The sequence below is a fragment of the Aethalodelphis obliquidens genome, unplaced genomic scaffold (genome assembly GCF_003676395.1).
Source record: "Aethalodelphis obliquidens isolate GAN/ISIS:26980383/991018 unplaced genomic scaffold, ASM367639v1 scaffold5, whole genome shotgun sequence".
NCBI lineage: Eukaryota > Metazoa > Chordata > Mammalia > Artiodactyla > Delphinidae > Aethalodelphis > Aethalodelphis obliquidens.
The window spans coordinates 36,437,216-36,463,394 of NW_020837949.1; the positions used below are offsets into that span (position 1 = coordinate 36,437,216).

Here is a 26,179-nt window from a genome sequence, read left to right on the forward strand (position 1 = left end):
ATTCTGACCAATATCATCGTCTCTGAAAATTTGCTTTGCTCTTTACTTTTTACCATAGGTGCTTGGTATCAAACCAGAGAAATAACTCAAACCAGCACTGCTTGCCACAAAATAAAAATTGTTATAATAGGATTTAATTCAAAGCTAATAGGAAGCTTTATTGAGCAAGTCATGGTAATTTGTTCTATAATTCCAGTTCAGAGTCAGTGCCTCTTCACATCCAGGAAGTAATTTTTAAAATCAAGTCTAAATCATCTGTATCAAAAGTTTAAAAAGCACAGAGTAGGGCTTCCCTGCTGGTGCAGTGGTTAAGAATCCGCCTGCCAATGCAGGGGACACGGGTTCGAGCCCTGGTCCTGGAAGATCCTACATGCCACGGAGCAACTAAGCCTGTGGGCCACAACTACTGAGCTTGCGCTCTAGAGCCTGCAAGCCACAACTACTGAGCCTGCGTGCCGCAACTACTGAAGCCCGTGTGCCTAGAGCCCGTGCTCCACAACAAGAGAAGCCACCGCAATAAGGAGCCTGTACACTGCAACGAACAGTAGCCCCCACTCACCACAACCAGAGAAAAGCCCGCGCACAGCAACGAAGACCCAATGCAGCCAAAGATAAAATAAATTTAAAAATTAAAAAAAAAAAAAAAAGCACAGAGCACATGCAGCAAAAAACATCCCAGCCTCAAGAATCATAATTCAGTCTCAGTAGAGTAATAGCATGCAAATTACTTACAAAAATGTGAGCTTTGACTGCTAGGTTACCAGGAAAAACAAATTATTCAGAAGCAACTATAATGAGTTTCTAGAAATTCTGTAGCTCTTTCTTTGCCTCCCTTCAGCACACGGTGCTCCTATAAGGCCCATAAACCCCAGCATGAAACTGCTGGTCTATATTTAGTGTTAACTTAGCCAAGCAGTGTAAGATTCCAAATAGTGACTTTTTTTCACAGTGCCTAAGGTTTTTAGTAAATATAGTACTGGGACTATGCTTTAAAAGGAAAAAAACCACCATGCCTTGATTTAAATGGTAACTGATGAGGTTCTGATTGGACTGAGATTTACGTCCTTATTTGGCAGATGTGTAAACTGACACAGTTCCTGCACTTCTGCCAGGAGGTGCTCTCATATATAAATATCGGGTAGCAGGCTGGAGCTGCCACTCTGACAACTAACTTGCACAGGGCTCCAGTCAACAGGAAAAGAATAAGGCTGACCGTCTAACCAGGATGAGGGCAGATCAGAGGACGCCTAGGGCTTGCAGTAGCTACAGAAGCGGACTGTGCGTGGGAGATTGCATGGCTACAGACCCAGTGCCCCCACTGCCGGCAGTGGAGGCGCTTTATCTCATCAACTTTCTTTCCTTTTCAAAGGCTTTATTCTGTGAGTTTTTAACGCATCCTCCTTTCTCAGGAATGTCAGCCTCTGACGTGGTTCCCTCTCACACCTGCCAAGGACCATCTGCCCTCTGGGGTACATAAAAGCAGCCCAGTGAGGAGTAGACTGTACCACAAGCCTACCCCCCTGACTATCTGAGCAGGATACTGAGGGTTAAGTGGTAAACGGATATATAACCCTTTATAATCCTACCCTCCATTGCCATTGCTAGACAGACATTAATTCATCCTTGAGACATATTGCATGTCAATTAGAAAATGTTTGCTCCACAAAATTCCTTTTACGTCTGTATTCAGTATGGACCTCACTCTCCTTTTGGGGGAAAAGAGTGTCATCTTTCAAAGCTTCATCTATACCTGAGGACCAGTTCATGAAGAAAGACAATGTAACTAGTAACTTTTTCTTAGAAGCATATATTAAAATCGATACCAAATTTCTTGGAAAATGAGAATGTTAGCTATTATTTTAATTATCATATTCAGCTTTAATCTCCCAACTACCTCATCTGTTTTAAACCATCTATTCTTTGAAAAAATAATAGGATGGCCTCATTTTGAACATTGACTGTTTTTCTCTCTCCTGTAAACCTAACCCTTGAAGTATCAGTCACCTCCACTCCGCCTCAAAGGTGAGGAAAATGGAGACTAAGCAACTCCTCCTGCCAAAGTCTGAATTCAACCCTATTTTACACCAGTGAGGGGGATGAGATTTTTTATGGCTTATGAGCCGCTAGACTTCTGGAGAACCAGTGAAGAACAAAACAAGACAACCTATCTCATTTTATCTACTCTGTATCTGAAAGGCCACATCCAGAAGTTTTGAGTCACAAAAAGAAAATAGGTATTCTCACATGAACTGTTCAACCTGGGGATATTTTCAAGTATTTCTTGCCTTTTCTTTCAAATATTATATCTCATTCCCAGGAAATTAAAACATGCTACCAAAGACTTGAGACAAAGATACCAGTTGGTTCAAAATTAATGACTGAACCTCGAAGAACTTATTAGGCAGGGACCATTTTAATTTCCTTTAAGCCAGCAAGATTAACCAAGAATCAAGGAATGGATTGGTCTCTCATATACCATTTTACTGCCCTGAAGAAAACGCAAGCATTCTTTCACATTGAATCCCCAGTTATCCTGTCTAGCAACTACCCATCAATTTGACAAAAAAAGGCACCCGTCTATAAATTTAATATACAAATTAACACTTGTTTATATCTTCTTCCTCCTAAAATCCCAGTAAAAAGGCAGAATAAAAATTATAAAACCACAAGTATAAAAATAGGAGGAAACAACATTGAGCAAGATTTCAACAAATGTATCAAACATGGGAAAGAGAGAGTGGTTGGTACCTGCCTTAGCAGACCTCCGGAGGACCATCACTGCTGAGTGAGGTGACAGACCCTGCAGAATTCAGGCAGGCTCAGGAACTGGAGGCAAAAGTGAAGTATGGAGCTAAACACAGGCAGGTAATTTCACGTTAGCTGAAAATATAATGCAATAAGAAGACTGGAAAACCATGTTACAGAAATCTCCCAAGAAAAAGAAATAAGGCCAGACACTCAACCCAGCAGCTCTAGCATCTCATGGGAGTTCCAGATCAAAGAAAAGTGTATGTGTGTGTGAAGGGGGAGGGGAGGTCAAGAACTTAGTATTTTCCAGACTGCCAGAGTCCACCAAAGCACAGTACCACCCGCTTTTAGAACAGTACAGATTCAAAGAACCAAAGGAAAAGGAAACAAATCAGAAATTAAAATCCCATCAGATATCACAGCAACACTTTAATTAGAATAGAGCAATGCCTTCAAAATCCTGAATTTGGTTTTCTACCTAGAATTTTATATACCAAGCCAAAGTATCTGTCAGACATTTAAAGTCTCATTTCCAGAAGTTACTGAAGGAAGTGTTCCACTTTAACAGGAAAGTAACCTAATAACGAACACAGGGGGTCCAGGAGATGTGTAATCCAACTCGCGAGAGGAAAACAAATCCCAGGATGATGAAGTCTCAGGAAACAGCTGTATACTAAGATGAGAGAGAAGTTAGTCTAGACTGAAACAAGTACTCTGTTCGGCTCTGACCATGTGGAAGGTAGATTAAAGAAGAATTTTACAAATTTACTTGGGACTATTTTGGAAAAGTTAGCGATATGTGTGTAAAACCAAGACAAGATGTCCTATGAGAATGGAAATGTAAGCATAGTAAACCATCTAGTTCAGAAATGAATAGAAATATGGTCACTACAATGCAAACGATGCTAATTTAACCAAAAAAAAAACAAACAAAAAACCAAAACAAAATGGGAGAAGGGAAAAGTAAAAACGCAGAAATCTTCACCTATCGAATAAAGAAATAGCTGTGTAAGCATACTACTTAGAAATCTGAAACCAAGGTGCTAGGAAAAAGAAACTATAAAGGCTGAAATGAAATGCCTCCTGAGAAATGGGAAAGGATGGCACAGGGAGCTAACTTCCTTATAAGCCTTGAAATACTATTATACTATGTGTATATATACATATATATCACTTTAATAAAAATAAAAATTCATTAATATTTTAAAATATACATATATGAAATTGAAATTTTAGAAAAAAAATATTATTTGCAATCTCTTCTCCATGGTTCTAACCTACTTGGAATATAAAGAGGTGACAACACACAATGCCAGGTTCGAGATTCCAAGTCTGTTTTCCATTGCACTGTTTCTGAGGGATAGAACTCATACTCCCAGAAGCAATAGTGGTTGCACAGGCCGGCCAATGATTTTCAATGAAGAGGGCACATCAGACCTTCCAGAAGAGGTTGAAGATGTGGCAGAGAGATGCTAGTTTAGAAAAAATACCTCTATGTTGGTCCTTATCTACATGCTTCCCCACCCCTCATCACTATTTTCTGCATTAATATAAAGAAATAAATCTATGAATTCTAAACTGCAGGTATTACTTGTGCAATGTAATTTTAATATAAAGTTTAATAATAACAAAACCCTAATACATTGTCAAAATGCTCACAACTTCCCATAAAGTAAAAAAATCACCCCATGGGCAACCAAGCAGCAACAGTCTTAATAGCTGGAAGGCCAATGATATATTGCTATAGTTTTTCATTTATTTTCATGTTTCCAAATATACAAAGCAAGTTCTGTTTCACTCTCTCCCTACCCCATTTCATCACTTTGAACTCTGAACTTCAAACCCATAAATGTTCCTCTATTAAAAAAGAAGCACTTTTAGTGTGAAAAGATCTTTATTTCAAAATAAAGGGCACAAGGTCTTACACAGCAGATAAAATTAGTGTTACTGCCCTCAGAGGTCAAGGCTAGCAAATCTTCTGGCATATACAAATTCATTATGAATAACAGATGGACTGAATGGCCTGTAAGTGCAGCTGTAAGGTCTCATGGTATAATTCCCTTTGTTGATCCCAGTAACAAAATTATTAGGTTCCATTTAAAATTGAAAATAATAGCAGCTTTTCCAGAAGATCTAGCTCCCAAAATTGTATCCAGAACTCATCTGTCTAAGATCTTAAGTTAAATACCTTGTATATCTATATCATTATAATCAATATTTCTGACAACCACAACGTAAGAAATTTAACCTCAGCTAATAGTTTTTCTCATCATGAAATCAAGTGAAATACTATATTTTTGCTCTCTTCATAAATAGAAAATGACCACACACTACAAACACTTTATTAATGTTTACTGATTATATATACAGAGAATATTCAATAACCAGAACTCACCAGTTGCAATACTACACATTAAATTATAATATAACCCCTACTACAAAAGCTATCTGTTGACCCAAGATAAAAAACTGTCTCTAGAGTTTAAATACATTAGAAATTATTATTTTTTTTTTAAAAAAAGGGAAATTAGAAAGTGGTCTTCAAATGCTAAAAGCCTAGAAGAATTCTCCAACATCTGCTCTCTTATCTCGACATTTGCTTCGGGCTTTTGTTCGAGCTTTGAAGGCGGCAGAATTATATAAATGCTGAAATGAAGAAAAGGAAAATACAGGTGAGCCACTAAGCCTTCAGATATTCTTATAAAGTTAAAAAAAAAAGATAAATAAAAAAATCACAAAGGAAAGAAATGAACTAATTTGACTCTAGAAATATTTTAAATGTTTATAAGACAGACACAAAGAATGAGGGGGAAAATTAACACATTATAGTTCATGGCTATTCTACATGAAAAAAAATAGCCAAACATGTAAAATACCAAGAAAATTCCAGCCAAAAAATTTTTTTAAAGTATATAAACATTTATTCTGATCAAGGAAAAGACAAATCATGAATTAATGTGAATAAAATACTCAACTTTGCTGTTAATTAAAATAATAAGGGAAACTATCATAAGGTTTCATTCAAACTAACAAATTTTTAAAATTATAAAACCCAATGCTGTCAAATATGTGTGTAATAGCTACATGCTTTCATTCACCACTGAAAATAATTAAAAATGATAGAATTATTTTGGAAGGTAATTTGGCAATGCATATCAAAAAATCATAATCAAGCCCTGTAGTCCCATGCAAGGATTTCTTCCAAGAAATAATTCAAAAGAGAAATTATGTAAAAATATTAGTATTTATTCAAAACAGTTTTAAAATACCCAACAATTATATGGCCATCAAAATGATCAAATGTAAATATTCTTTACAATATACAATTAAACAATTCAGACCCACTAGGATGGCTATAATTTAAAACAAAAATAAAACCAAAAAAGTGTTGGTAGGGATGTCAAAATTTGAACTCTTATACTGCTAGTGGGAATGCAAAATGCACTACAGTCACTGTAGAAAACAGTTTGGTGGTTCCTTAAAAAGTTAAACACAGAATTACCACGTGACCAAGCAACTCCACTCCTAGGCATACAACTAAAAGAATCAAAAACAGGTGCTCTAACAAAAACTTGTACATATATGTTCATAGCAGCACGATTTAAAAGGGGCAAAAAGTGGAAACAAGCCAAATGTCCACCAACTAACGAACAGATAAACATGTGGCATATCCACACAATGAAGGATTATTTGGCCACAAAAAGGACTGAAGTAATGACACGCTACAACATGGATGAACCTTGGCAACATTATGCTAAATGAAAAAACCAGTCACAAAAGGTCACATTATATGATTCTATGTATATGAAATATCCAGAATAGGTAAATCCATAGATAGAACGCACATTAGTGACTGTCAGCAGGTGGGGGGAGAATAGGGGAAGGGAATGGAGAATGAATACTTAATGGACATAAGGTTCCTTCTGAGGTGGTGAAAATGTTTGGAAACTAGATAGTGGTGACAGTTGTGCAACACTGTAAGTGTACTAAATGCCACTAAATTGTACAGTGTAGAATAGTTTTTTATGTTATGTGAATTTTACCTTAGTAAAAATAATTAAAATACAAGGGTTTTTGAAATGTTAAATAAAAATATTAACCACTATTTAATGTTACAAACTCTCTGAGCACATTTGTTTCCTCATTTGTAAAATGAATCTGGTACTTACTAAGTTTAGGCTCAGTTATCTGATACGAAAGAAGCACTGTGTAAATATTTATCCTTAACTATATAAACTTCATAAGCAAAAGGAAACAAAAGATAAAAATAGCTTCTATGTTAATAGGATTATGGATAAAAATTTTTCATCATAACCCTCCATACTCTAAATGCAGTGAAGTTTCTATACTTTTAGTCCAGCTACTCTGTGTCCGAAACATCATAAGAACTAAAATCTCACAGACATAGCTAAATACCTATCACCTGGCAGAATCAAAGCTTTGGCTCCACTTTTCTTCTGTGCATTTAGTTCTATTGAAAACAAAAACCAAACCTACCCTTTCAAAACGAGAAATCTTCATTGTTTTAAGTGTTGCAGCATCAAGCATCACTGGGGGTCCAAGTTCAAAAACATTGCGAAGGAATTCATTTGACTTAAATAAAAGAGAAATGCAATAAGTCTCAGTATTAAATATCAGCTCTTTTTTTTTAACTACATAAAGTGAAATCTGGTTAACAGAAGTTATGTAGAGCTTATAAATATGAATGTAAGTCACTTATTTTCTTTCTGTTTCTCGTAAGACCAAATGGTTTTCCAATGCCTTGAATTCAAGAAAGCTATGTCAAACTATCTGCTTCCCTACAAAGATATCAAGTGTTACAACAGCTATATAGATGCTCCACTAGGCTTACACAATACAAAAACAAAAAGAAGAGTTTCATGTTTATTAAATTTAACTTTTAAAAATAAACTTGCTATTTTGCATATCATATGCTGAAAACATTCTGTATATTCAAACTAACTTCAAAAGCCAGTTAAGTAAGGTAGATTTAAAACTCCTCCCTAATTTAAAAGCAAACATACAGAAAGGATGTCACCCACTCACCTGCAAGTGGTACTGCATCCCTGATCCAAGAACCTCCTTAAAGGTGTCATATGTATGTTTTTTGACCCAGCAATCAATATACATGCGTTCAGGACCAAATTTAACAGTTTCTGTTGGAAAATCCCGTTCCTGGCCAATAGAAGAACAACAATTGTAAGAGGAACCAAAATGACCTAAAGAGATCCTACATAAACACAATTTCTAAATAGACATGTATATGCTGAAATGAATAATGTGGTTTAAACCGATACCTCCATCCCTGAAATATGAATAGACTAGAAAGTGGAAGTACTATCCCACATATAAGGGTGTAGAATTTGCCTAGTTGTGGTAGACTTAAAGACACAACTAAGTTTGGATAAACATTAATGGCAAAACCACCTTGTTGTGAATGTTTTTAAATTTCAAAAGCACTCAACAAACTTGGTGAAAAGTCAGGTATTTGTACTGGTCTAGGATTGGCAGGGGCGGAGGGAGGGGAGGTTACAGGACAAGTCAGAAAGACAAGATATCCTCACAAGCCAGTGGTGAAATTGGGGGAAGCAGAAATCTAGGAAAGGTAGGGAAGATAAATGGGGTTTACAGACCAACCATCAAGGAGTATCTATTACAGCATTAAGTGGCCTACCTCTACCGCCCTAAGGATGTCTCTGAACACCGACCGCTGCTTTCTCTTGTCCACTTTGGCCCGGTGCTTAGTTCCATCTGTAGCCAAAGCCCTAAGCATCTGAGTCAAAGACTCCATGTCTTCGTAAAAAAAGTCCTGGTCAGAAAAAAAAATTTGGTTTTGTTTGTAGTTTGTTGTTTCTTTCCCCCCACCCTCTTCTAGAATTAACAAAAAACAGTCCACCTTGGAAATATCCAACAGGGTTACACAGAGCAACGCAAATCTTGGAGCTATTTAGAGATCTTCGCACAGATACACACATAAACACTTACTGTCATGCAAAAATTTAATCCAGAAACGTTGCCTAAAAGATGATACACTACCACCAAACAATGAACATTCCTCTTCCAAGTATAACCAGATGCATTCAACCAATGCTTACTGTGTTCCTACTGTATTCAAGACATTACTGGGATTTCCAAGTTCAGTGATAGTCAGATACACATAAACCAATAGTTCAGTGATAGTCAGTGATAGTTCAGATACACAAGTTCAGTGATAGTCAGATACACATAAACCAATACAGCTTCTACCCCCTGGCTCCCTAGTCCCCAAAGCACATATTCCCAGAATTCCAAATATTCTTATTCCAAAAGGGCAAGCTATCAGTAATGCTTTTTAAAGCACCTAATTTCTAATTTATTGGCTATATTTCAAATAAGCAACCGAGTATTTACATCAGGTGCACAACTCAAGTGATTAAATTCTTTAAGAAAGGAAGATATTTTAATCCCTTTTGGAGGGAAGCCACAAAATGTATTACTATTTGCTATGACCTTAAGTTGACTATGGGCTTCCTTTTTACAGTTTAAGTGGCTATACTTTGAAAGTCTCTTTATTTTGGGTGTTTTTACTCCCTGATTAAATTTTACAACCACATTAAACTAAAAGATTATTCCAAGTTCTTTAGCTGACCAAAACTAGAGCAGACACGCATGGAAGCCAGAAGGTGACCCATCTCCAGTTCTAGTTATTAATGCCTATTTAAGATTTTTTGCATTGGTGGTAACAATCACTTAACTTATTCTATTAAAACAAGCAGCTCAGACTTCCCTGGTGGCGCAGTGGGTAAGAATCCGCCTGCCAATGCAGGGGACATGGGTTTGATCCCTGGTCCAGGAAGATCCCTCATGCCATGGAGCAACTAAGCCCATGCGCCACAACTACTGAGCCTGCGCTCTAGAGCCCGAGAGCCATAACTACTGAGCGTGCACACCACAACTACTGAAGCCCGCACACCCTAGAGCCCGTGCGCTCTAGGGCCCGCATGCCACAACTACTGAGCCCGTATGCTGCACCTACTAAAGCCCGTGCACCTACAGTTCATGCTCCTCAACAAGAGAAGCCACCGCAATGAGAAGCCCGTGCACCACAACGAAGAGGAGCCCCCGCTCGCCGAAACTAGAGAAAGCCCACATGCAGCAACAAAGACCCAGCGCAGCCAAAGATAAAAACATAAAATAAGCAGCTCTTATTCTAGGCATTCTTCACACTGTATACATAATTGTTCAATCTCAAAAAATATAATTTCTTTTAACGTCTAAAATGAAAAAAATTATTACACTCATGGAAAATAAGCTTGAAATTAACACATTCTTTTGTTTTTTTAAATTTATTTATTTATTTTTGGCTGCGTTAGGTCTTCGTTGCTGTGCGCAGGTTTTCTCTAGTTGCGGCGAGCAGGGGCTACTCTTTGTTGCAGTGCCCGGGCTTCTCGTTGCGGTGGCTTCTCTTGTTGTGGAGCACAGGCTCTAGGTGCGCAGGCTCAGTAGTTGTGGCTCGAACCCATGTCCCCTGCATTGGCAGGCAGATTCTTAACCACTATGACCAGGGAAGCCCCAGATATTCTTAATTTAAAGTATTTTCTCATTGTCAGTATTTTAGAGATTGTATATTCTTAACTGTTCTAACCAATGTTTTCTTCAAATGTTCTGATTCAACTTCCTATGTCTGAGTTAGCTGGAAATAACACCTGTCAAGAAGATTTTCATCTAGAAAAGCAGGTACCAAAGCTGATAAGATGTGATTAAAACAGTCCAATGATACTTTGATCTGTATATTTAAATTCCAATAAATTTGATTCCATCATAAAAAAACGGGAATCATTTTACTGCTAGAAACAAATACATTTCAAGGACTGGAAGTTCTCTACTCATTTCATTGACTACTTGTTCTTTTGTATTATTCTCAAAAATAAAATTTATGGAAGATTTAAAAATATATATATGGGAGAATACACCAAAAATTAACAAGACTTTATGCATTACCTTAATTTGTTCTAAGAACCGGGAACTACTGCTAGTGGTCTCAACAATCTTACCTCCCAGCATACATCTGGCCATGTCTAAAGACATTTTTGGTTATCATCATCTGCCAGGGGGTGCTACTGGCCTCTAATGAGTAGAAGCTAGGGAAGCTGCTAAACATCCTGAAATGTACAAGACAGCACCCCCTCCAACAACAAAAATTATCCAGCCCAACATATCAACAGTGCTGAAGTTGAGAAACTCCATGGTAAATAATCTTAGCAATCAATAAAACTCAATCTAGTTTACAGAGTCTGAACCATTGAGTTGAATATAGTACTTGTGAAAATAAATATTAAGTACTGTAGGGAAATGTCTCCATAAAGTGCCTGTGCTTTAAAAAGAAAGAAAACATAAAATATAACAAAAATAGTCCATAAACAGCATCCAAAAGCCAATTTACTGAAGCTTGGGATAACTGCATAGTAAAACTTCACACTCAGGAACAAATGAAAAATGGGCTCCTAGAGGGACAAATACCTAACTCTTATCAATAATGAAAAGAAAATTGCATAGTCATTGCCACACAACGGGGTCAAAAGTCCTAGATCAGAACCTCAAGCCTACTACTCACTACACCAAGTTTTAAAAATTACAAATATGTTTCATCACCTGTAAAATGAAAATATCCACCACCCTCCCACCACATGATAGTTTTAAGGATTAAATAAGACAGGAAATATAAATTTGCCCAATAAATTATGAAGCATGAACTATTACATCAGTATTCTAGATTTAGAGGAATTTACATAGAATTGGACTTTTAAAAAATCAGTGTAGTAATTACAGCTATATGAGGAAGTTTATTGTCACACAAAACAGGTTTTGCAGTCAGAACATCTATGTTTGAATCACAAACATCCATTACTTAGACATATATAACCTTGGGCATAATTACATTAGCAATCTGTGTCTCAGGTCCTCTGATATAAAAAGGGGATAGTTAATACAACCCACATCTCACAGGTTTATTTAAGGCCTAAGTAAAATATATTTATATATTCTAAAAATATATAAAACACAGTACATAAACATCCATTATGCTACAGCTCTTTTATGATATAGCCTGTTTCAGTATAACAATATAAATGCTTCAAACAGGTCAGCTAAAGATAATTATTTCATACTAAAATGACTATAAGTTAAATGGTTTCAAAGGCTGAGTGGCATTAGAATGAAATGAAACCACAGAAAACTTTTAGAAGAGTTTAAATACACAGGATGAGATGCTTAAGGTCACAAAAATCACCCCCCAAACTACTATTTCTATACAGAAGTTACTGGAGCACTGACTGTAAACAAAATGAAATAAGCTGGATCTTGCACAGCTGTCCTATGTGTTAAAAAATAATCCTAACAGGGAAACCTAACATTAACACAGAATTTGATGTCTCCCCACTTCACTGCAAAGTGATGACTACTATTTCTAGAATGGTTTTATCTGACTCTACGCAACTACAAAGACTTTTATTCTTTTCATTCCCTGCTAATTGAGGCAGAATGTCTCCATCAGGGTATGGAGACATTTTTACATGAGTCAGTTATCCTATAAACAAAGGCAAGAAATGAGAAGCACGTGGGGTTGTCCTTTCTGGAAATATAAAATCTAAGTGATTTAGGGCCTGGGGAGTGTGTTGTGAGTCTTCAAATTTTCTTTTCTTTGTTTCTGCTCTGTCTCTCTGTCCTGAAGCACTTCCCCTGTCAGCTTAGGTGGGGGATAGAGCAGGGAAAATTAGGGAAGGTTTGACTATACTACATTTTGATATATTTCCCTGAATCAGCATATCACATGGATCTCAGACCTATAATTCCACTCACTAAATAGTCCTTGTCTTAGTTTAAGTTACCCTAGAGACCTCCTAAACGGCCACTACTAGAGTACTAGTAAGAGGGAGGTAATACATGATTCAGTTAATAGTGCAGGAACTGCTACCACTTACACTGTACTTGGCATGTGTTCCCAAGAACCATATTAGGTAGTGACGATTACTATCTCCATTGTAAAGATATGGATACTGAGGCATACAGAAGTTGCCCAACATCATCAGGTAATAAGGGTGGAAGACAAAATTTGAACCCAGGCACAGCAGCTCCTAATTACACTCTTTACCTGCTTGGTTACATGGCAGACACACAAAGTAAACTAAGGGAGCTCTCACAAACGAAGGATTACTAATTCTTCATATCAACTTTGAACAAATAGCTATTATTAATATTTCACCAACTCATTCTTTAAAACCCAACCTAAAAGCCAGCTCTTCAGAGAGATTTTTACTAAGTCTCCCAGGCTGATTTCATCACATAGTTAGATTTCCAGGTTAATAATAACACAAAATAATTAATGTTAGCAAAAGGCTCTGAATAATTTGATGCCACACTTGTGCTACAAAAACCTAATTTAAATCAACCTATGGTTTAACTAATTTTTTTGAACACCTTGTAACCACACTAACCCACCAGCAGACACTCCCCTCCTTTCAAAAAACTTAACAAAAATAGCAAAGAGTGCTCGTTTCGGCAGCATATACACTAAAATTGGAACGATACAGAGAAGATTAGCATGGCCCCTGCACAAGGATGACATGCAAATTCGTGAAGCATTCCATATTTTAAATCATAAAGATCAGATCAGAAACAAATGGAAAAAAATGAAGGAAACGATAGCAAAGATCAATAAAACTAAAAGCTGGTTCTTTGAGAAGATAAACAAAATTGATAAACCATTAGCCAGACTCAACAAGAAAAAAAGGGAGAAGACTCAAATCAATAGAATTAGAAATGAAAAAGGAGAGGTAACAACTGACACTGCAGAAATACAAAGGATCATGAGAGATTACTACAAGCAACTACATGCCGATAAAATGGACAACCTGGAAGAAATGGACAAATTCTTAGAAAATCACAACCTTCCAAGACTGAACCAGGAAGAAATAGAAAATATAAAACAGACCAATCACAAGCACTGAAGTTGAGACTGTGATGAAAAATCTTCCAACAAACGAAAGCTCAGAACCCGATGGCTTCAAAGGCGAAATCTATAAAACATTTAGAGAAGAGCTAACACCTATGCTTCTCAAACTCTTCCAAAATAAAGCAGAGGGAGGAACACTCCCAAACTCATTCTAAGAGGCCACCATCACCCTGATACCAAAACCAGACAAGGATGTCACAAAGAAAGAAAACTACAGGCCAATATCACTGATGAACATAGATGCAAAAATCCTCAACAAAATACTAGCAAACAGAATCCAACAGCACATTAAAAGGATCATACACTATGATCAAGTGGGGTTTATCCCAGGAGTGCAAGAATTCTTCAATATATGCAAATCAATCAATGTGATACACCGTATTAACAACTTGAAGGAGAAAAACCATATGATCATCTCAATAGATGCAGAGAAAGCTTTCGACAAAATTCAACACCGATTTATGATAAAAATCCTCCATAAAATAGGCACAGAGGGAACTTTCCTCAACATAATAAAGGCCATATATGACAAACCCACAGCCAGTATCATCCTCAATGGTGAAAAACCGAAACCATTTCCACTAAGATCAGGAACAAAACAAGGTTGCCCACTCTCACCACTATTATTCAACATAGTTTTGGAAGTTTTAGCCACAGCAATCAGAGAAGAAAAAGAAATAAAGGAAATAAAATCCAAATCGGAAAAGAAGAAATAAAGCTGTCACTGTTTGCAGATGACATGACACTATATACAGAGAATCCTAAAGATGCTACCAGAAAACTACTAGAGCTAATCAATGAATTTGGTAAAGTAGCAGGATATAAAATTAATGCACAGAAATCTCTTGCATTCCTATACACTAATGATGAAAAATCTGAAAGTAAAATTAAGAAAACACTCCCATTTACCATTGCAACAAAAAGAATAAAATATCTAGGAATAAACCTACCTAAGGAGACAAAAGACCTGTATGCAGAAAATTATAAGACACTGTTCAAAGAAATTAAAGGTGATACAAATAGATGGAGAGATACACCATGTTCTTGGATTGGAAGAATCAACATTGTGAAAATGACTATACTTCCCAAAGAAATCTACAGATTCAGTAAAATCCCTATCAAACTACCACTGGCATTTTTCACAGAACTAGAACAAAAAATTTCACAATTTGTATGGAAACACAAAAGACCTTGAGAAAGAAAAACGGAGCTGGAGGAATCAGGCTCCCTGACTTCAGACTATACTACTAAGCTACAGTTAAACAAGACAGTATGGTACTGGCAGAAAACAGAAATATAGATCAATGGAACAGGATAGAAAGCCCAGAGATAAACCCACGCACATATGGTCACCTTATCTTTGATAAAGAAGCCAAGACTATACAAAGGAGAAAAGACAGCCTCTCCAATAAGTGGTGCTGGGAAAATTGGACAGCTACATGTAAAAGAATGAAATTAGAACACTCCCTAACACCATACACAGAAATAAACTCAAAATGGATTAAAGACCTACATGTAAGTCCAGATACCATCAAACTCTTAGAGGAAAACATAGGCAGAACACTCTATGACATAAATCACAGCAAGATCCTTTTTGACCTACCTCTTAGAGAAATGGAAATAGAAACAAAAATAAACAAATGGGACCTAATGAAACCTCAAAGCTTTTGCACAGCAAAGGAAACCATAAACAAGATGAAAAGACAATCTTCAGGATGGGAGAAAATATTTGCAAATGAAGCAACTGACAAAGGATTAATCTCCAAAACATACAAGCAATTCATGCAGCTCAATATCAAGAAAACAAACAACCCAATCCAAAAATGGGCAGACCTAAATAGACATTTCTCCAAAGAAGATATACAGACTGCCAACAAACACATGAAAGAATGCTCAACACCATTAATCATTAGAGAAATTCAAATCAAAGCTACAATGAGATATCGTCTCACACCGGTCTGAATGCCCATCATCAAAAAATCTACAAACAATAAATGCTGGAGATGCTGTGAAGAAAAGGGAACCCTCTTGCACTGTTGGTGGGAATGTAAATTGATACAGTCGCTATGGAGAACAGTATGGAGGTTCCTTAAAAAACTAAAAATAGAACTACCATATGACCCTGCAATCCCACTACTGGGCATATACCCTGAGAAAACCATAATTCAAAAAGAGTCAGGTACCAAAATGTTCATTGCAGCTCTATTTACAATAGCCAGGACATGGAAGCAACCTAAGTGTCCATCAACAGATGACTGGATAAAGAAGATGTGGTACATATACACAATGGAATATTACTCAGCCATAAAAAGGAACGAAACGGAGTTATTTGTAGTGAGGTGGATGGACCTAGAGACTGTCATAGAGTGATGTAAGTCAGAAAGAGAAAAACAAATACCGTATGCTAACACATATATATGGAATCTAAAAAAAAAGAAGAAAAAAAAAGAAAATGGTCCAAAGAACCTAGGGGCAAGACAGGAGTAAAGATGCAGACCTACTAGAGAATGGGCTTGAGGGTACAGGGAGGGGGAAGGGTATGCTGGGACAAAGTGACAGAGTGGCATAGACACATATACACTACCAAACGTAAAATAGATAGCTAGTGGGAAGCAGCCGCATAGCACAGGGAGATCAGCTCGGTGGTTTGTGACCACCTAGAGGGGTGGAATAGGGAGGGTGGGAGGGAGGGAGACACAAGAGGGAAGAGATATGGGGACATATGTATATGTATAACTGATTCACTTTGTTATAAAGCAGAAACTGATACAACATTGTAAAGCAATTATACTCTAATAAAGATGTTAGAAAAAAAATCACAATGAGGAATCACCTCAAACCTATTAGGATAGCTATCATCAGAAAGACAAGAGATAACAAATACTGGTGAGGATGTGGAGAAAAGGGAACACTTGTGCACTGTTATTGGGAATGTAAATTGGTGCAGGTACTTTGGAAAATAGTATGGATGTTCCTCAAAAAATTCAAAATAAAATTCCTAGTGCAAAAAAAAAAAAAAAAAAAAAGCAAACAAAACACTAGGTTGTTTTATAACCCAGTTCATTTTTGTCTTTGACAAGGACTTCAGTCAAATTAAATACATCTGGATGAGTTCTCCTGGCTATCACATATTATTTATTAAGTCAGATAATGTAAGATATGCAGGTAATAATATATTTACATTTATGCAAATTTAAACAAATCAACACATATACTTTAAACTGCATCACTAGTTCACTTTTAAGATGCATTTCAAAGGAAAAAGAAAAGAATTTACCATTTCTAGTCAGTAGAGGAATACAAGATTAAAAATGGGGACATCTGGCTTCTGTGCCTTGAGGTTAAGGAGCCATTAAGTAGCTCAATAAAATTAAATGGATTGCTAAACTTCAGTCTTCTAATTTCTCACATAAGGAGACTCATTAGCTACTGACAGCATTAATAACTTACTTTTACCTCGTACCTGCTCTCTTTCAAAGTAAGGAGGGATGTGGGGGGCAACGAAACACAGGCCTAGAATGGAATGTGAATAAGCAAGGCAACCCAGAACACGTATTAATCTTATTTAGAATTATCCACTGTTAAATAACTTCTTTAATTGCAGACAAAGTTTCATTCCAGAAATAGTCTTTCTCCTTAAATTAAGAAACAGCTAGTAAGTAACCCAAGATTCACAACAGAGGTCACAAACCAGGGTGACCAAATGTCCCATACAGCCTAAGACAAAGGGTTTCCTAGAACACAGGACTTTTCAGTGCTAAACTTGGAATACCATCAGGATGGTGGATCACCTATTGGTCACCTATCACAAACTCAAATACCTTGAAAAGCCAAACTGTGGTTTAAAAAAAAAAACAACTATGAGTCGACAGTGGTAGAGAACTGCAAAGCACATGTCCCAGAGTAATGGGCTATGTTTATTTCCATCTTTGGCTTAAAAGTTAAACCTAACAGTACTAAACTCATCTGACTTAATCCCAAACCTATGTTGACCTAATATTTCATCCATTTGTCCAACATTTATTATAAAGCATCCATGCATGAATTACCTTAATGTGTCTGATGTCTGAGAAATCCTAGCAGATCCAAAAGATTATACGGGACAACTCTCTCCATGAGTAATAAGAGTGTACCTAAACTTCAGTTCTGTAGGCAGCAACAATCAAATATAATGAACTACACTTAAATATTGCTCTACCAACCCCTATTGATTTATGCTCTTAAAAGTATTACATCACCACTGCCAAGAAGCAGAACGATCGATCACTAGGTTCTCAGTGGGCCATGCTCTAAAGTTACAATCCACTTCTTAATTGTGAGGATTATGATGGAATAATGGTCCTTGTGATGCAAGCTTTTTGTTTCACCTATCAGATACTTACACTCTCTATTCCTCTGGCCAATTCAAACAGAAGTGCCAGAGATTCACCAGCAGCTATTCTCATGTTTACATCATCAGAAGAGAGGAGGCTTGGAAGTTTATGGAAATGCCTAGAAAATAGTCAGTCATTATTATGTGAACACAACCGATTATGTCAATAAATGTTGATTTTATAAAGTAAGAAACTAAAAATACATACACCTCAAGCTTTTTCTTCACTTCATTGATTGGGCATATGGTCAGTAATAATGTCCACACGAGAAGTGAGCTGATATGAAGCGCTGTAGTAGGGGTGCTGCAGACAACATTAGTGTCGTTCTCTTTGAGATAGGACTTGGTGAAGATATTTTCCAAACACTGCAGAGTTGAATACAGCTCCTAATGCATAAAAACAGGAAATAAGATACCACCTTAAATGAGAAATGTGCAAACAACTGGATTCAAAAGGTTGTCTACTTACAGTAATGTCATCTGTGGCAATAAAACAGCAAACAGCAAAGCAAGTTGCACACTAAAAAAAGCAAAACAAAAACAGACATTAATGTTTGCCATTTTCTTATTAATTCTACATCTTCCTGCTTTTATAATTCAATGTGAAAAATTTCTCAACCACATAACTACATTAGGTCCCAAGTACAGTATTAAAAAGAAAGAAAGAATATAAGGTCAAAAGTTAAGGGAAGTGGATTTTGGCTAAAAGCCACTAAGGTCTGCTACTAAACTCAGAGTATGACTTTAGGAAAGTTACTCCATTTCTCTCAGATTTTCCTTCATTAATCTAGCAGATCATTTCAAACTTCAACTCAAAGACAGAGATGAAGTGTGGACATTTGAGATAAAGAAACCTACTCTATTAAAAACCTTTAAAACACAAATCTCAAAAAATTTAAATAGCTGTCCTCAAACTTCCGACTTAAAGAAGGATCTCATTAACTCAGATTTTACTTATTTTGGAATATGTTGAAAAGAGGTTGGGAATCCTATAATTGTTTATTTTGGGGGGGGGGGATGCTAAACGAGTGAGTACACAGTCCAAGATTACCAAGGTAATCTTTTTTTTTTTTTTCTTTTTACGAGGGCCTCTCACTGTTGTGGCCTCTCTCGCTGCGGAGCATAGGCTCCGGACGCGCAGGCTCAGCGGCCATGGCTCATGGGCCCAGCGGCTCCGCGGCATGTGGGATCTTCCCAGACCGGGGCATGAACCTGTGTCCCCTGCATCGGCAAGCGGACTCTCAACAGCTGCGCCACCAGGGAAGCTCCCCAAGGTAATCTTACTTAATAAAACAGAATCAGAATATCTATATACAATCTACCTGCAACATAAATAGGAGCCATGAATTCTCAGAACACTGTTCTAACAAATTAATCATATAAAAACAGAATCTGAGGGCTTCCCTGGTGGCGCAGTGGTTGAGAGTCCGCCTGCCAATGCAGGAGACACGGATTCGTGCCCCGGTCCGGGAGGGTCCCACATGCCGCAGAGCGGCTGGGCCCATGAGCCATGGCCGCTGAGCCTGCGCGTCCAGAGCCTGTGCTCCGCAGCGGGAGGGGCCCCAACAGTGAGAGGCCCGCATACCGCAAAAAAAAAAAAAAAAAAAAAAACAGAATTTGAAATTCGTAAGGCTTTATTATTCTTCATTTCCCTTTTCCCCATACGTTATTACTAAAATTCCCTCATGTTGTTCCAAGTACCATTAAAGCTTAAAGCTTAAGTCTTTAAAGTCATCATTCATATGCCCAGGTTTCAGCTAGTTCTGTTCCAGTAATATGAGGACACTTGTAATATTAATCTGCTTGGTGTCACTGTTTTATTTTCATTAGTTTATCCTGGTAAAAATTGGACATTGTTAAAATTCAAAAGTAGCCTATGCATTATTCTTAGTAAAGAAAAATTTCAATCTATCATCCCTTCTCCTAAGTAAGCAGCAGAAGCAAGGCCACATCTCTCCTTCTGATTACTAAGAGAAATGGCAGATTAAAAATTAGGACTGTCTACGTTTAATAAAGATTCCTTCTGCTAATATGCAGAAGAATGCTAGTTTATTTTTTATTTTAATTCACAGAAAGAGTGAGAAGGATTAATAAAGGGCCTTTAGATGACCACAACAAACTCACATGCAACCAAAATTAAGTGATCACCTCAAATATCTAATCAATAGTGTTTTCTGTCAAACATTTCAAATACCCCTATACTCCTGCACAATTTAAAAGTTGCATGAAACTACACAAAAAGGAAGAACAGAAAGGCAAAGAGCAAAAGCGTGATTAAATATTTTAGGGTTGCTAACTATTGGGGGGCAGAGATTCCTATAATGTCACCAAACTCCTATTCCTTTGCCTCTGGGAGAAAGAGCTAGACTATTCCCAGCAGCCATACAGTTGGTAAACCAAGGAACTCTTGGCAGAAGCGATGTGTCTCTGTCCTCTAGCTTTCCCCATCTAGCTACCATAGTTGCCATCTGAAAGGACCTAGAGGTAGGGCAGAGATGCAGGATGGATGCCTAGGGACCCTGCTGACTTGACCGGGCAGTGATATGAACAAGAAGTAAACTTTAATAAGCCACTAAGACTTCAGGGTTTATCTGATACAAAGATTAATGTCATGTACCATAAGTAATACTAAAGAGGAAGCTAATTTGAATAATCAGTATGAAAAAGCTTTAAACTTAAAATGGTTCTCTTGTTAGGAAAACAGCTTAAGATTCAAATCCACTAAAATTAAATTTTTAAGATCTATTAAGACTCTTAAGATTCTTAAGATCCATAACATTCAAATCTTAAAATTCATTAAGGTTCAAATCCACTTTCTAAATCCACTACAACCACCTCATGTTTCTGTGAATAAAGCAAAACATGTTCATGTGATCATTTAAATCACTTACTAGCACACCAAAAACCAACAGCCAAAAACAAAACCCACAGTCTTAAGTGTTGCAAGTGGTATATATCAATTAGAGAATGAAAGCTTTTCCAAACCCCAAAACCAGATGAATATTTCACAAGTCAGAGTTTCAGAGTTTCCTACATCTACCAAATCCACCTGTGTAACTACAGCATTCAGCTCTCTCATAAGGACTTTTAGGCCACAACAGCCAGAATTTTTTTAAGAAAACCACTCCATTACATTTCTTAGAATAAAAAATAACCACACAATAAACATTGTCAGGACCATTTCTTTAAGCGCCAATAAAAACTAGATCATCCTAAATAACTCAACATAGCACTGTATTTCATATCAGCAAATGATGTTCAATTTCAAAGATGTAGAAATCTTCTCTATACGGGATGCTCTATTGAGTCTCAGAAAATTTAAGAGGGCAATTGTCGTATTGAGCCTGCTCACTAAAATTAAAGACAAATGGGGGTGGTGGTGGGATGAATTGGGAGATTGGGATTGACATATACACACAAATATGGATAAAATAGAGAACTTATGAGAACCTGCTGTATAAATAAATAAAATAAATAAAATTCAAAAAACAAAGGGACAAATGAGAATAAAATGTTAATAAAAAACCTGCTATATTTTTTAAAGATGCTATTTTCCTAGATCATTCATCACAAGGTCTGGCTGTCATGCCTAGATAGATCTATAAATTTAAAAATCCGATACTTACAGTTTGCCTAGCCTGGATACTAGCTGTTCCATCACAAATTATTTTCTTCAGGATTGGTCCAAGAGTCTTTAAAACCTCTTCACTTTCAATTCCAGGGCCCAACTGAATACAGAGAACAGATGCTAATGCTGCAGCTGCACGCTGCTCATCACCTTTACCTATAAAACAAGCCACAATGCAACTATGACAAATCATTTTCAACAGACTTATTAAGGCAGCAATCTCCCAAATTTGTTCAATTTCAAAATAGCATCTACCAATTATGAAACTTGTAATATGCTCAAGGCTTTGACATGAGCGATAAATCTAGACCTCACTCAAATCCTAGATCTACCATGTATTAGCCAAATGATCTTCAACCAATTACTCTTATTCTCAAAACATTTCCTCATCTGTGAAATGGAGATTAACACCAATTTTAAGGGATTACTGTAACAGTTCAGCCAGATAATGCATTTCAAGCTGATCTGACCTTCCAAATCCTTCAGGTACTTATAGAATAGTGCTCAAGTAGCCCTTGAATTAATCTGACAAGCATTTCAGATGTACACAGCCCATGAGGTAAACTAAACTGTCAGGGCTTCCTCCACCAGTGTTTTTTTAATTTTTTTTTTAATAAATAAGGGATTCAAAATAAGGGATTCTTGGGAATTTCCTAGTGGTCCACTGGTTAGGACTCCGAGCTCTCATTGCCGAGGGCTCAGGTTCCATCCCTGGTCGGGGAACAAAAAATCCCACAAGCTGCATGGTACGGCCAAAAACTAAAAATATTAAAAAAATAAGGGATTCTTTAAAACTATAGAAAATACGTTAATATAAAGGTAAATGTAAGTTAACTCTTGAGAACTGTATACACCAAAGGATTTGGGCAAATTTTGAACTTAAGCTATTGTCTGATAAATTAAATATTTATGCAGGTTGTAAGAAATTTTTAAAGGTCACCTAGTCCAATTACCTTGTGGATACAGTTTCAATGTTAACACTTTTAACAAAGCCATTGTAATATCTCAAAAAAGTTGGCTCTGTTATCAACTATACCAGTAACAAGGTATATAACTTTAGACCAGTCTCCTGTTTCCTAGGCCTTTCTTTTTCCTATACAATGAGAGGTGGATTAGATCAAAGGTTTCCAAACACCCATTCTTGACAAAGCTTCCACCTGAAGCAAAATGAGAATAAGAACATAAAGCTAAGCACATTCAATTTAAAGGAACATGTGTGCTTCCTACACTTTTGGTACTAGAAATATTTTGTTGATAAAGTGATAATGATAGTTGAAGCTAATTATTTTCATAATGTTCTTACTTGGCAAAATAATTAAGCTGGCAGCCCCAAATCTTTTTAAATCTGGCAGCTCCTAAAATTGCAAGTTTGATAATACTAGACTTAATCTTTAAGGTCTCCTTTCATTCTTAAAAGTTCTATGATCATAAAAGTTCTACAATCATAATATGAATTCCAGAATCTCCATTACAAAGTTCTAGAATTCAAATATTCCAAGGGATATCCTGAAATGATGTCATTGACAGGTATGATTGATGTTTTAAATAAGAAAATGAGGTAGATAATTGATACTTTTTTAATTTTAGATAAATGAAGTAGGATGGCTTATAAATAATACTTTTTGTTGACATCTGACACATGGTTTCAAGCCTTTTTTACATACAAAAGAATGGCAGGACTTTCCTGGTGGCGCAGTGGTTGAGAGTCCGCCTGCCGATGCCGGGGACGCGGGTTTGTGCCCCGGTCTGGGAAGATCCCACATGCAGCGGAGCGGCTGGGCCCGTGAGCCATGGCCGCTGAGCCTGCGCGTCCGGAGCCTGTGCTCCGCAAGGGGAGAGGCCACAACAGTGAGAGGCCCGCGTACCGCAAAAAAAAAAGAATGGCAAACACCTCTTCGGATACAACTAAAGTTGATAATCCACCCCAATCCTTCCTAGTTTCAAACTGTTTATTACATAAACAAAACAAAGCTAACAAGTTTGATTTTGAGTTCTAACAAGCCTGGCATATTCCCTGCCAATTACAAAGTTATAAGAGTGAGCCAGACTTCTAAGTGCTATTAACAAATATTACTGCACAGAAGGTAGCAAATTCCTTTTCAGTTCTGTGACTGTGACTCAAAAATATGGACATTACCTTTTTTCAGGCAGCGTTCAATACTATCAGTTAAAGTCATTCTTCTTTCCAGAATAAATTCATAAAGCATCTTTGAAGCCAGTATATTTTTAATACCTTCAAGAGCTGCCTGCCTTGTCTTCGCACTATTTAAAACAAAATGTAAGAGAAAGAATATCCAATTGGAGTATACCATTGGTCAATGAGACTTTTAAAAACTTAGCTTACTTCCCTCTCAACTTTTTCTATTTATAGATTATTTAAAATCTAATTTTCATCAAGCTCTCACAGTTCTTCAACAATAATTTAATTTTCATCTACAACTCACCTTATTATACAAAAGATTTTAAGCTACTCTATATCATGTTTTCTGGTTTTCTGTTTATTAGTTCAATAACCACAATGTTAAATGACTACATAGAATTTTATACTTTCAATGTATAAGACATGTTCTCCTACATTACATATTCAAGTAAACTCAGACTTTTTTTAACACTACAGAAGTCTAGAGTTCTTGTTTGAATCTTCTGGGCTTTTTAATTCCATTTGTTTTAAGTTGGTTCTAGAGTTACTGTTAAGTAAGAAAACAATTTAGCTTTGATACTTTTCGAAGTTTAGTTATACTTTCTAGTTGAAGATTAACTTTTAATTCAACAAATCCACTTCAATTATCAAATACAGTTATGTCCCCTATGCTGAACAACGACTAATCTTAGGCTATTAATCTAAATTCTAGTGGCATGTTCCTATCTACTGATACATTAAAAGTCCAAAGGAATAAGAAACACTAAAATATACAAAGTAAACAAATCGAGCTTTAGAAAAACATAATGTTAAATGAAAGAACTGCACATATTTTAAATAAAAAGTGGCTGACAGAAATCACCCAGAAGAAAAGAGTTTCCAGTAATTCCTACCTCTTATCTAGGGTCAGGTCAATGAATCCCTTCAACTTATACTCTAAGTCTTCTTGAGTTCCTTCCTCATCGAGGACTTCTGGTCCTAAGGAATAATAAAAACCAACCACTGTAATTTAAATAGAAAAAAGCAGATAGGGAGTGGTAATAGTATACTTAGCTACAAGAATTCCTCCACCTAAATCATCCTTTTATCTAACGTTGCAAATCTTAACTGAAAACTCATACCATCTTCAGCAAAACTGGAAGGATCACTGTAACCACTGCAATGGCTCATTGTTTCAATCGATGCATCCTCATCACTAAAAGGTTGAACATTTCGATGCTGGCCACCTAATAGGTAAAAGAGGGTGAAGGTAAATGATTTTGTTGTCATATATGCAAATACTTAACTTGGGATTTTAAAATTTACTTACAAAAAATCCAGTAATAAAAACCCAAACTTATTTATGAGATGATTTTTTACAAAAGAATACACTTAAATTCCTAACATAAGTCAATTCACCTAATGTGTATTTCAGAGCACCAACTGTTTACAATATACATCAACTTCAGAAATATATCAATCATCTAACATGCAGCACCCATTTTTGGTGATACAAAAAGTATTACAGATGAAAAAACTACTTCAAATCATGAAGACAATGAAAACTGACCATCATAAGAATAAGACGAATATATGTTCCAATGAGAATAACTGGGCTTAGCAAACATTAACTGGTGAATGGGTTAGTTTTTAGGTTACACATGTCTTATGTGAAGGGGAATTTAAGAAGTTAAGGGATGGTAGTTTTAAAGACAACTTGAATTGAGAGGGTCAACAAAGGCTTAAAAATGAAGTTTTGGATGGGGATGTTGACAAGTGGATCCAAAATGGCATAGAAAGTAATGATAGGAATTGGATGAAATAATTGATCACTAAAGAACTACAGTGCTGATGAGATGTGTATGAAATTATAAAGAGCTCTGATGGGCTATTTGGGTGATGCCCAGTGCAGTGAACTACAGGATTTTTGTTCCTGAGTCATGCAAGTCAGAAGAGCTGAGAAGACGTGTGAACTAGCGTGTGAATCACTTAAGAGGCAGGGCTTCTTAAGTGAGGACCCCTTAAATGGTCCTCAAGCACTGCACAGAGGTCCTCCTTTCTCTTGGCCAGTACTCTATGGCGGACTTCACAGGGCCACATCCACTGGAGATAGAAAGCATCAATTTGAGAGTCTTTACAGAATTGCCTCATTTTTGCAAGTAAAGAACTATGGGCAAGCTGCAAGCTGATCAAGACTATAGACATGGTGTGTTTAAAACTGGGACTTTGCTTCGAAGATTTTGAATTATTTAGGTGAGCAATGTTTAAGATTTGACTTTTTTCACATGCCGATTTCAAAAGTGACTACAGTATTTTAAAAAC

General features: G+C 36.6%; 1 protein-coding gene and 1 non-coding gene across 3 annotated transcripts in view; one reads left to right on the plus strand and one right to left on the minus strand.

The window, feature by feature from the left end:
- Nucleotides 1-4,623: 4,623 nt before the first annotated feature.
- The window catches only part of IFRD1 (interferon related developmental regulator 1), a 48,809-nt gene continuing 27,253 nt past the window's right edge, over nt 4,624-26,179 (minus strand). For both annotated transcript variants that reach the window (XM_027102155.1, XM_027102154.1), the window contains exons 2-12: nt 25,000-25,104; nt 24,772-24,856; nt 23,876-24,000; nt 21,737-21,894; nt 18,580-18,630; nt 18,319-18,497; nt 18,121-18,229; nt 8,423-8,557; nt 7,795-7,923; nt 7,246-7,341; nt 4,624-5,394 (exon numbers count right to left, since the gene is read on the minus strand). In XM_027102155.1, coding sequence (XP_026957956.1) covers nt 5,305-5,394; nt 7,246-7,341; nt 7,795-7,923; nt 8,423-8,557; nt 18,121-18,229; nt 18,319-18,497; nt 18,580-18,630; nt 21,737-21,894; nt 23,876-24,000; nt 24,772-24,856; nt 25,000-25,048 — 1,206 coding nt within the window. In that variant the 5' untranslated portion in view covers nt 25,049-25,104 and the 3' untranslated portion in view covers nt 4,624-5,304. The remainder of the gene's footprint in view (nt 5,395-7,245; nt 7,342-7,794; nt 7,924-8,422; nt 8,558-18,120; nt 18,230-18,318; nt 18,498-18,579; nt 18,631-21,736; nt 21,895-23,875; nt 24,001-24,771; nt 24,857-24,999; nt 25,105-26,179) is intronic.
- Nucleotides 13,273-13,379, plus strand: LOC113618618 (U6 spliceosomal RNA). The gene has a single exon (XR_003432054.1). It is a non-coding gene; the product is annotated as a U6 spliceosomal RNA (small nuclear RNA).